The 11,483-nt window shown below is 31.2% G+C and overlaps 1 protein-coding gene across 2 annotated transcripts; it reads left to right on the top strand.

The window, feature by feature from the left end:
* The first annotated feature begins 3,371 nt into the window (after positions 1–3,371).
* Positions 3,372–5,561, top strand: LOC123890558 (PAN domain-containing protein At5g03700-like). Of its 2 annotated transcripts, none has more exons than XM_045940194.1 (2): positions 3,372–4,008; positions 4,392–5,561. In XM_045940194.1, the coding sequence occupies exons 1-2, from the start codon at positions 3,628–3,630 to the stop codon at positions 5,388–5,390; spliced, it is 1,380 nt and encodes a 459-aa protein (XP_045796150.1). In that variant the 5' UTR covers positions 3,372–3,627; the 3' UTR covers positions 5,391–5,561. The 2 variants fall into 2 exon arrangements, with proteins under 2 accessions (XP_045796150.1, XP_045796149.1); XM_045940193.1 differs by having other exon boundaries at positions 3,507–4,008; positions 4,389–5,561.
* The last annotated feature ends 5,922 nt before the right edge of the window (positions 5,562–11,483 follow it).

The following is an 11,483-nucleotide window of genomic DNA, read 5'->3' as shown; positions in this document are numbered from 1 at the left end:
ATTTCAAACTTACACTGGCGACAATATATTCTTGTTCCTCTTTTGAGTAAAACAAACTATTACTACATCAATATTTTTTTTAAGAGTTTCAAAGTACAAATATATTAAGCTATTTGCATAATTAATTTCTTTAAACAGCCTCCTAAAACTTATATCAGCCAAGCTCAATTCAAACAAACTCCAAGCCATTTCATGAAATAAGAGGACAAAAATGAGGACACGAGTATCAATCGTTAGTTGGTTCAATGGTGATTTGCGCTGAACTTGGTAGGAGGACCACGGTTCGATCTCCCGCAACTGCGCGATCGGGAGGATGCTAAAACCACTTGATGCCAGAAACTGACATCCGAACCAGATTAAATTGGTGAAAACCAAAAAAAATGAGGACACAAGCAGTGTTTTAAAAACCGGACCGGTCATCGAACCGGTGAGAGCACTGGGTCGCTGGTTCACTGGTTGAACCACTGGGTCACTGGTCGAACCGCATGACAAACCGGATTAAACCGATGGAATGAACCGGTTTCTATGATAAGACTATATAGTTATTAAACCGGTTGAATCGAATAATTCAATCTTTAAAAAAGTATAAAAAATATGAAAATTTAAAAATTTTATTAAAATAATGCCATAAATTCTATAAAACAAGGACATATACTACTAATAATAATAAATAAATTTTTATATAAAGAATGTCATATACAAATAAATTATGTTTATAGGTTTTAAAAGAATAAATAATAATTGTATATCTTACCAAAAAAAAAATTTGTATGTCAAATATACTTGATTTTTTTTATTTGGTTAAAAAGAAAAGTAGTCTTTTTATAATACTTTGGGCTATTAATTTAGTTAATTTTGTTGACCCAAAAGCCCAAATAAAAGTTATAACCATAAAATTGAAATTTCATTACTCCTGTTACACAACCTACTTGCACAGCTGCTCTATCTTCTCTCTTCCTCCATCTGTTAGGCTTTTTTCTTTCTTTTGTCTCTCTTTTCTTTGATTCTTTTCTCCTCACTATTTAGCCAGATCTTTGTTCTTTCTTTCCTTTCTTCTTCTCTTTCTTTCTTTCATCTCACTATTTTTTTTTTCTTCTTTCAAACATGCCTAGGGTCTGTTTGGTAAAAATAAGCTATAAGCTAGCTGATAGCTGAAAAGCTAGCTTATAGCTGATAGCTGAAAAGCTAGCTTATTGAAATTAAAGTGTTTGGTAAAATTAGCTTTTAAAGTGGTTATTAAATATAAAATTACATAATTGATAGTGGGTAGTTTATTTTTTAGAGTGAGTAGTTATTAAATTAAAGGGTAAATGTGGAATAAAGTGTAAAAAGCTATAAGCTATAAGCTCAAATGCTACTTGAAATAGCATCTGAAAAAAAGCTATAAGCTAGTACAAAAAGCTTGTTACCAAACACCTCCAATTTTTTGAAACAAGCTTATAAGCTCATATAATAAGCTATAAGCTAGCTTATTTGTGTTACCAAACAGAGCCCTAATATTAATTTTGTTAGCCAAGGTTAGACCTTTTCGGTGATTGATCTATGAATTTCAGTTCATGGGTTGAAATTGTTACTTTCTTCTTGGAATATTCAAATGAGTTAATAATTTTGAGCAATCATTTGTTTCTTTTATATTGTTATTATTTTTGCCCTATCCAATGTTACTTTTGTTGTGCTTTGGATATCAAGGGAAATTTGTTTCGTTTCAAAACAATTTCATCCGTTTTGTGTGTGTTGTTTAATGTAACAAAAAAAAAATAAAGCGTAAAAATGAAAGAAAGAAAAAAAAAAACTTAAAAAAAAAAAATTAAGCGTAAAAAAAGTGTAAAAAATCTACCTGCAAATAAACCGGTCGGTTCAAAAAACCGCCGGTTCGCCGATTATTTCGGTTTATTTTGATTTCCACCGGTTCATTAGCATGTCCGGTCCAACAATCAGACCAAACTGGTTTGCCTCCGGTTTCCGGTTTAACCGGTTCGACCTTTCCGATCCGGTCCGGTTTTTAAAACACTTACTTCACACAAGTACTGCCACTAAACATTGACATCCCCATGGAGATTTTGGAAGCTGCAAGCCTGCAACCTTAATATGTCACTCCACCGTAAGAGCAGTGTCAGCAGCAACAGTAGTACACGTGTCATTAGAGCTTCATATCCACGTGTCAAATATGCAAAACAAGATCCACTTTTTCTTAAGCCCACCACTCAAAACCTGAGAAGAGTGAAGACACTACACTAGTACTACTATTCCATAAGTCTCAATTTGATTGACACAGTTGAATGTTGTGCACTATTCACACATATTGTTTTGACTTAATTTTTCTACTAATAAACAAAAATAAATATTAACATATAAGATGTTGTTTGATTCGTCTCGATGAGTATTTTCAAAATATCAAATTTTTATAATATTTACTATTATACAATTAAAAATATTAATCGTCAAAGTTATGCATCAATATACGTAAAATGATCAATTGTGTCAATTAAATTAGGAAAGAGCGAGTATTATGCAATTTGCATCCCCACTAAGAATGACACTCAATTGAACCAACAGAATTTGATGAAAATGGGTCCCACATGAGTATCTCGGTCACCCACGCTCAAAGTCAATTCAACTTTTACTGTACTAGTAGTATATTGCACTTTCTCAACCCCACAGAATGCTTACTTATTTGTATATTTGGATACTAATTTATGAGTTTAACTTAATTAAGCAAGTGGTTAACTCCTTGGTATGAAAAAGAATTTAGTTAAAAGGAAAAAATTCAGTACCTCATAAATTTTTCGAAAAAGATTAATCATTGCTAAACTATGGTAGCAAAAACTTCTTATCAATAATGTTGTAACTTGTAACAAAGAAATTAAAGAATGAACGGACTTTGGATTGCAGTGGTTAATGAATTTTTCCTTTGACGAAACGTCTGAGAGAACCCGAGTTCGATTCTTAATAAAAATAACTATTGATCAGACTTTATTTATCTTGCGACTGAATTTTAGATTAACGATTTCCATTTTCCTAGAAACCAGAGGGCGGATAAGAAATAAAATGAAAGAATGAACTGCTAGGAAAGAAAGTGAAAATTTGGTGTAAGTACACCTCTTAAATACCCGATTCTTTTAGGGGAAAATAGATAACATCAATGTATCAAAATTAGAATTTTCATTAATGCTATACACCAAGAATTCAAACGAAAAAAGAAAATAATAACAGGTAATAATGTAATATTAAATGCCATTTACTCACATAATAAAATCTCACATGGTCAAGTCTGTGTGCACAACAATCTCAGTGGAACGTTACTTTATTTCCTAATTTTAAGCTCCATCATAAAGCTTAGTATATATGAATAATTAATTAATATAGTTATTATAGTTAGAGAAATACAAAAGAAAAAAAAAGAAATTCTTGTGCAACCCTACCACATGATGAATTGATTCATTTACAATTGTTTAAGACAATTTTGCAACACCATGAAAGCTATAATCCTTTTTTGTAGTTGGTGGTGTGAGTGTGAGGAATTTCTATAATCATGTTTACCTTTTTCTTCACAACATTACAAACCCATTTCAAAAAATCATCAACAAATATTTCCAAACCAAAAAAAAACAAAACTTGTAACTACAAATGAATGTTTTTTTCTTTGTCTTTGTTCTTTTGTTCAATTATGTATTTTCTGAATCTAGTATTGGTATTGGATACAAATTAATGGTTCAAGTTCCTGGGAAGTATGAAATTGGTGGTTTTATAGGTGGTGGTTATCTTTTGGAGACTAAGACAGTACCAAATTTCAGAGTTGCATTGAGTATTGAAGGTGTTAATGGGAAATTTTCATGCTCATTGTTGGTTTTTCTTGGTGATGTTAAGGTTTGGGATTCTGGTCATTATTCAAGATTTTATGTTACTGGGAAATGTTTGTTAGAGTTTACTATGGATGGTGATTTAAGGCTTAAAGGTCCTAATGAGACATTGGGATGGAAAACTGGGACTTCAGGACAAGGTGTTAAGGTAAGGATCTCTTTGAATTTATCTACTGACATAAACACCTTGGACCGTTTTTGAGATTTTGAGTACCTTTGCGAAGTATGAATTTATTATCCTATTCTTTTTACAAGTCACACACACACACACGCACGCTTGCGCACACATATATATTATATTTTAACTTCAAAGTATGTGATAAGCTAGCATTATGCTAGAACTAGTTTATATGAAAACCGTTTGACCTTATTTTATCTTTTGTTATAAAAATAGCTTATACATAAGCACTTATATGATGATTATATGTGCCTATGCTATAAGCGCATAATTAAGTTGTTTATAGATAGTCAATTGAGCTGGAATTCTTATAATCTAATACATGAATTGTTGCATTGACTCATTTGAAGCAGAGATTGCAAATACAGAACACAGGAAACCTTGTGCTTATGGATGAATTTAACAATGTAAAATGGCAAAGTTTCAATTTTCCAACTGATGTAATACTCCGAGGCCAGCAACTTGATGTAGCGACTCGATTAACATCTTCGCGAATCAACTCAAGCATGTTCTACTCATTCGAAATCGAGAACAACAAGGTTGCGTTGTATGTAAACTCCGGTAAATTGAGGTATTCTTATTGGAATTTTCAGCCTTCAATGAATAGAAGTATTACATACATTAAGCTAAGTTCAAAAGGGTTGTTATTGTTTGATGTTAAATACAAGAAAATAGCTCAAATTCCATCTCAAACTGTTCAACCACTAAAATTTTTAGCACTAAAGAATGAAACAGGAAATTTTGGCCTTTATTACTATTCACCCGAGAAACGAAAATTCGAGGCTTCTTTTCAAGCACTTAACAATACATGTGATCTTCCAAATTCTTGTAGACCTTATGGTATATGTACATTTTCCAATACATGTTCATGTATTCTGATTTTGACAAATGACAAAAAGGGTAGTTATGATTGTAGTGAAGGATTTTCCGGAGATTTTTGCAGCGGTAAAAAGGCGGAAATGTTGGAAATTGATAATGTAAGTAGTGTGATCAAAGGTATTCCTCAAACTGTTAATATTAGTCGAGACGCGTGTTCGAGTTTATGTTTACAGGATTGTAAATGTGCCGCGGCATTGTATTTTCGGAATGCTAGCGTAGAAGCTGCGGAATGTTATCTTTATAGATTAGTCCTTGGTCTCAAACAGGTAGATAAAGGCACCGGATTTAGTTATATGGTTAAGGTTCCAAAGGGAATTGGTCAAAATCATGAGAAGCATAATTTGAAAAGATGGATACTTCTAGCGGTAGGAGTTTTTGATGGTCTTATAGTTATGACTCTTGTTGGTGGTTTTGTTTACTGGTTGATCAAACGAAGAAGTCGTGGATCGCGTTCCGGAGACAGAATTTCATGAGAAGTTTAAGAAACTGAAGTCAAAAAATAAGAAAAAAGATACAGAAATCATTATATTAACATGTGTATACATAGTTTTGGTTGATTCCAAGTAATTGAAAATTATTGATGGTGACAAAATGCTGCATATTTGCAGTTTATACAAAATTTACTTATCAATGATGGAAACAGATTTGTGGACATTTTGAAATCAGTTGATTTTTTCTGATTAATTATGGAAGTGGATTTTCTGATTGAGTCATTCAACTTATGTAGCACCGATAGTTTAAATCGAAAGTGTGTTTGGTGTCTGACACATATGCTTACACATGTTTATTAGGAGACAAATACATAAAAAAAAATCCTCCTTAAAAAAAAATACATAAAAAATTCTTGGAAATTTTGCATTTAACCTTTTACGTATTAAATTTTTAGCATCATGAAATGTCAAATCTCTATATTTAACTGGGGCCGGTTTCGAGATTTTGGAGGTCCAGGACAAATAATAAAAATAGACCCTTAATAAAGTAAAAAATTAACAAGAACATTATTTATTTAAATTGTAAATAGTATCAACAACATAAAAAATAGTCATTTATCTGTGTAACTAACATAAAGAAAAAGTCATTACACAGTGTTGAAATTGAACTGTTAAATAAAAATGAACCGATAATTATTAAAAACGAGTAAATCTTTTATTTAAAGAAATAACAAAATGTAGTTTTCTAAAAATAAAACAGTGAAGTTTTTTTTGGAACAATAGCGAAGTTATTTATAAACTAATAGAGATATTTTTTTTTTATAGAAAAATTCATCATATTTAAAAAAAATTGAAATAATTTGTGTAATGTTCGTATATTATTAAAATTCTCTAATATTTATTTGTTGGTTGTAAATGGATAAAAAACAAAATGACACCGGCAAGGATTGAACTCACAACCCTAATATGTTGGTACTTTAAGCCTATGCACGCGCCACTATGCCAAGGAGTGTTTTGTGTAAAATTATTTCTAGACAAATACTTAACCAATTATTTGTGTTGTGGGCCTAAAAAAAAATGAGGCCCCAAGAAAATTGAGGCCCTAGGCTGTGGGCCTGGTTGCCCACCCTCAAAACCGGGCCTGTATTTAACTACTTTACGTTAACACGACCGTTGTTTAAAATTATTACCGGTATCTACATGCTAGTGTTTGTGTCGTATCATGTTAAAATAGTCAATTCTGTTAGTGTTAGTAGCAGGGGAGGCCCTAGGGAGGTGCAAACAGCTCTACAGAGCTGGGCCTTTGGGGCCTCAATTTTTTAATAAATGTTTTACCTAAGGGTGCACATAGTAATTCAGTGTAGCTTTGGGGGTGTAAACAGCAAGTCATCAATCTACTTCCACCAGCTCACTCAATTAGAATGCTGAATTGCTGTTTGCACCCCCTAGGTTACACTTAATTGTTGTTTGCCCCCTAGTTAAATTTTTTTTTTTTTGGTATTTATTTACAATATAAATAGAAAATTGCTCTTTTATAACAATTTTAATATTTTTTTTTATATTAAGGAGTTTAATTGGAACGAACTTGCTACTTACTTAGTTTTTCCGTTTTTTCTTCTATTCTATTTTCTAATTTGTGATTGTATTTGGGAATTGCTAATTATCTCTTACAATAATTTTTTTTTGCTAGTTCAACTTCAACATTAACTCCAACATTGTTGTTTTAACTTCAATGAGGATTATTATTTTTGTTTTTTTTTATTTATATTTATTAGAGTCCACTTTTAACATTTAAGTCGAGCCTCCAAATAGTCGTGGTCGTGACCGGTCCTAGTTAGTAGGTTAGTTAGTAATTATAATGTACACATTTTACCATCTTTTTTCAATCAACATCAATATGTTAGCACATGAATATTCATACGCTGATATGTGGCCCTCTCATCCCATATGCAGAGACGAATCCAGAAACTAATCGAACGGGGGGCTGATCATTATTTCTAATAAATATTACATAAAATTTAATTGTAATTTATATGAATATGAATCAAATTATACCGATATAAAATTATTTTACACTGATTTATTTATCGAAATTAATTTACACTATAAATATACATACAAATTAATAATAATTATATATAAAAAAACAACTTTGAAGATATAATATATACACCATTGGGGGTGGGAGGGAGGGGCCGAAGCCCACCCTTGCCACCCCTTAAAAGTAGTCTTAGAATTAAGTATTGGGCCTAACTCAACCTTACAAAATCGGCTTGTAAGGTGATGATTGCCTCTAGTATATAAACACTTAGTCAGACCATATCTCAACCGATATGAGACTCTTAACAAGTAGTTTGCTTGCATTATTCCTGTTCATTTATATCTAATCTGGTATCTAACAAAATTGATATTTTTAATTTTATAAGCTGTCCCAAGGAATTTTTTAAAAGGTTGCTTTTTTTTTTTTACTCAAAAAGGTTACTTTTTTAGTAGTGTCCTTTGCTAGATCACACGAGGGAGTTGAGATCCTCTCCATTTCTTATGTTTTCCATTTCTTCCATTACCAAAGTTTTTAAATATTTTGGGGTGTGTAAATGACATTTGGACCCACTTGATGTCACATTTTTGCATTTATATTCCCAAAACTATATAATAATGGAGGAAATGGAAAGAATTGGAAATGGAGAGGATCCTAACTCCACACGAGGAGGGTCAATTACCTTGCAAGAACAGGCATTGTTAATTATATCTACCAGCAAAAACACTTTTAACCGCTGTATGATGTCTCTGAAAGAGAATTTTTGAAAAAACATTTTAAAAATCAGATTATTATGAGTTTCGGGTTTGGGGTGTTACGATTGGTATCAGAGTCTGGTTGGTCTATTCCGACTGTGTGGGTTATGTGTCAATTAGAGCAGGTCAGTCCGGTTAGATCAAGTGGCTTAGACTCAGTCATGTCTACCTTATGTTTTCTTTATTTGATTTTTGTAGTCACACTTGCACATTAGCCACCGTTTATTTTACAAAGTACTCGTTAAGTTCTTGAAACCGTTGCTGCTAACTGACATGTTTTCCTTGCTTGATATTATTTACGTGTTATATGGTTATCCGACTTTATTTGTTTTATTATGCATGAGAATAATATAAGTAAAGTAAGTTAGTGACTATAGACTTCTCTAGTAGTATGTGTTAGCTGGTTGCCTTGTGGAAATCTTAGAAAATTTTCGAGGACGAAAATTCTAAAAGGGGGAAAGGGGGGAGAGTTGTAACTCCCCAAAATTTAGAACTATTTATTTTATTTGAATTTCGGCCATTTTAATTATTTGGTTAATACTTTCTCCGGTCACATTTATAAGCAAAAAAGACTTAAAATTTTGATTACTATTATAAGCAAAACTTAACTACTTTTAAACTAATTAATACTGTTATTTCTAATATACCCTTACTTTTCAAAAGGTACATGTGATTTCCAAGGAAAACAAGGTTTATTTCTAGTAAATTTACTTTTATATTTTTTTGGAAAGGACTCATGTTTTATATTAAATTAAAAAAATTAATTACACTTAACTAAATTTTTTAAACACCGCGTAAAAGTAGTTTTTTTGCTTATAAATGTAACTAGAAGGAGTATTTATTTAGAAAGGAATTAATAGAAATATATCTTTTTTTTAAAACATATTTTTTTGGGTCACATAAATTAAGATATCTTTTGGAAACAAAGTTTGTTAGAAATTGCTTAACTTTTGGAGAGAGATATCTATTGTTTTGACGGAGTATGAGACGTACTTAAGTTTTAAAGGAAATATCCAAATAAGACCCGTAAGATCACAGAAAAATTGGATTTTATTATGTAAATTTTGATTACAAAGTTTCATAGTGGCCTTAAGCACCTCATGATGAGGATGACCAAGTCTATTGTGCCAAATTATATATATATGGAATGTAAATTCTTTTTCCTAGCACTTAGTACTATATATCTCGTGACATAGGGGTATTCCCTTAACAAACCCTTTACAACCAATGACATGTCTGTTTCCTAGTAAGCTTACTAGAGACCAAATATTGTTTTTCATGAGAGCATTATATTCATCATGCATAGCTTGTAACCATTCATCAGATTTCATAGCTTGTTTGTAACTTGTTGGTTCAACATAAGTTAAAAGAAGAGTGGGATGCAATCTGGGTTGAGCAATTCCATTTTTGGCTCTAGTGGACATGGTGTGAGTGTTGTGAGGGTGAATACGAGTAGGTGAGATAGAGGTATTAGAAGAGTTAGGTTGAGAGATATATAGGTGGAGTTTGTTGCATTAGAGCAGATGAATCTAGAATCTCGTGCACATTACCAAAACTTCTTATAACTAGACAAAATTGCACTTCAATGAATCTAAAAAGTGCACTTTTGCTTATATTTGTGGCCGGAGGAAGTAATTATAAAGATGTTGTTCGAGAGTGGAAGTATACACCCCACCAAAGTTGTTAAAATTTCGTTTTAAATCGCAACTTCTACCGATTCTACGTTTTTAGGTATGACTTTCGTGTTAAATCAAAGCTAAAATAGTTTTGAGTAAAATCGCAAGTCAAAACGAGTTTACACGATTTAACACTCTGTAAAATCGGTAAAATTATTTAAACTCGCACGTTTTTGCCTACTTGAATAGTACATGTTATTAAAAATTGGAGGAGGTATTGTTTTTGACATTCGTGAGTGAATTATTCTATATTATAGATCAGGTCTATCAATTATTCTAAAAGTGAATTTTTGCTTATAGCAGCCAACAGGGAACAATGTTTGTTATTTTATGCACGTGTGCGGAAATAAGAAAAGAAAAAAATATATACAAAAAAAAAAAGATAAAAATTTATGTTGCCTAGGTCTATGAACGTAGTTCTTCTAAGATTGAATTTTGCTATACAGAAAGATTAATATATATAAATTATATTAAATTAACATAAAAATACATAAATATAATAGGGGTTTCATAAAAATAAAAGGGTCATGTTAAACGGTACCCCGGGGGCATTTGTTAAGCATTAAGGGTTAAAATTTACAATACAATAACTTTATATTTCAATCATATATAATATTCATTCTTATATGACATTCATGATTTAAAGAGTCATATGAAAAAAAAATGAGACTGGTATTATTCTTTACAAATTATATTGTGGGTATATAGTTGTTGGTGTCATTTGTTGGGAAAATCAAGACTTTTTTCAACATGTATATTTTCAACCAACACCAACAATATTTCTTATTCAAATATATGACTATAGTCATATGTAATTTATGAGAATGAGAGAAAATTAGTTGAGTGTGAATCATCTAATATTTAAAATTGATTTTTGAATTTAAAATTAATAATATATTAGTTTTTTATATATTATATATAATTTTAATAGAATTAGGATTCGTTGACATCATGAGACACCAAATCTAATCCGTCAATTACAATTAATCCAATGGCTATGTTTATTCATTTAATTTGCGTATGTGCTTTCTCTTTCCAATTTTTTAGTGATGCAATGGCAAAATATTGGAAAATTATGTGATAATTCACGAATTTCATGACTACAATGCAATACTCTATTCACCGATTTTGTTTCTAGGTTCATGAATTCCATTCAGGTGCTTTATTTTTATTTATTTTTGAATTGTGGGTTTTATTGTGTTTAAACGATAAAGAGATGTGCATCAGGTGTTTGGATTATGATCACTGATTAAGATGAACATTTGGATCAACCAAAAATAAACTAATCGCTGCAGATAAATGAAACGCTGGGATGTTCTCCAGCGCTATTGCAGAGTACTAATGAGGAGCACCGAGAAGATCATATGAACTGATCTATAAAATAAACAAGGATCGTCACATTAATTGAAATGGACGGTAAATAAAAAAAATGAAAAATTGAAATGGAGGGATAAGATTTGGTGTTAAAGTTTAGTTTGACACCCGAATCAACGGATCCTAACTCATTTTAATATGAACTAAATTCTACCGGATTATTAGTCGAGTTTATATTTCAATTCTACATAAATAAAATAAGTTGACGTAAAAACTTTATTCCGACATCTCCGACAACCTTGTCCCCACACTCCTTACATCTAGTCAATATTTCTAATTTTGGGAAATGGAT

This window comes from Trifolium pratense, linkage group LG6 (genome assembly GCF_020283565.1).
Source record: "Trifolium pratense cultivar HEN17-A07 linkage group LG6, ARS_RC_1.1, whole genome shotgun sequence".
Classification (NCBI taxonomy): Eukaryota; Viridiplantae; Streptophyta; class Magnoliopsida; order Fabales; family Fabaceae; genus Trifolium; species Trifolium pratense.
Note: the sequence above shows the minus strand (reverse complement) of the source record. Positions and strands in the feature narration are given on the sequence as shown.

Excerpts from the sequence above, each read along its gene's own strand:
- LOC123890558 (XM_045940193.1), top strand. The coding sequence starts at position 3,628 with ATGAATGTTTTTTTCTTTGTCTTTGTTCTTTTGTTCAATTATGTATTT. Across the intron at positions 4,009-4,388 it reads CTTCAGGACAAGGTGTTAAG|CAGAGATTGCAAATACAGAA; the intron begins GTAAGGATCTCT and ends ACTCATTTGAAG.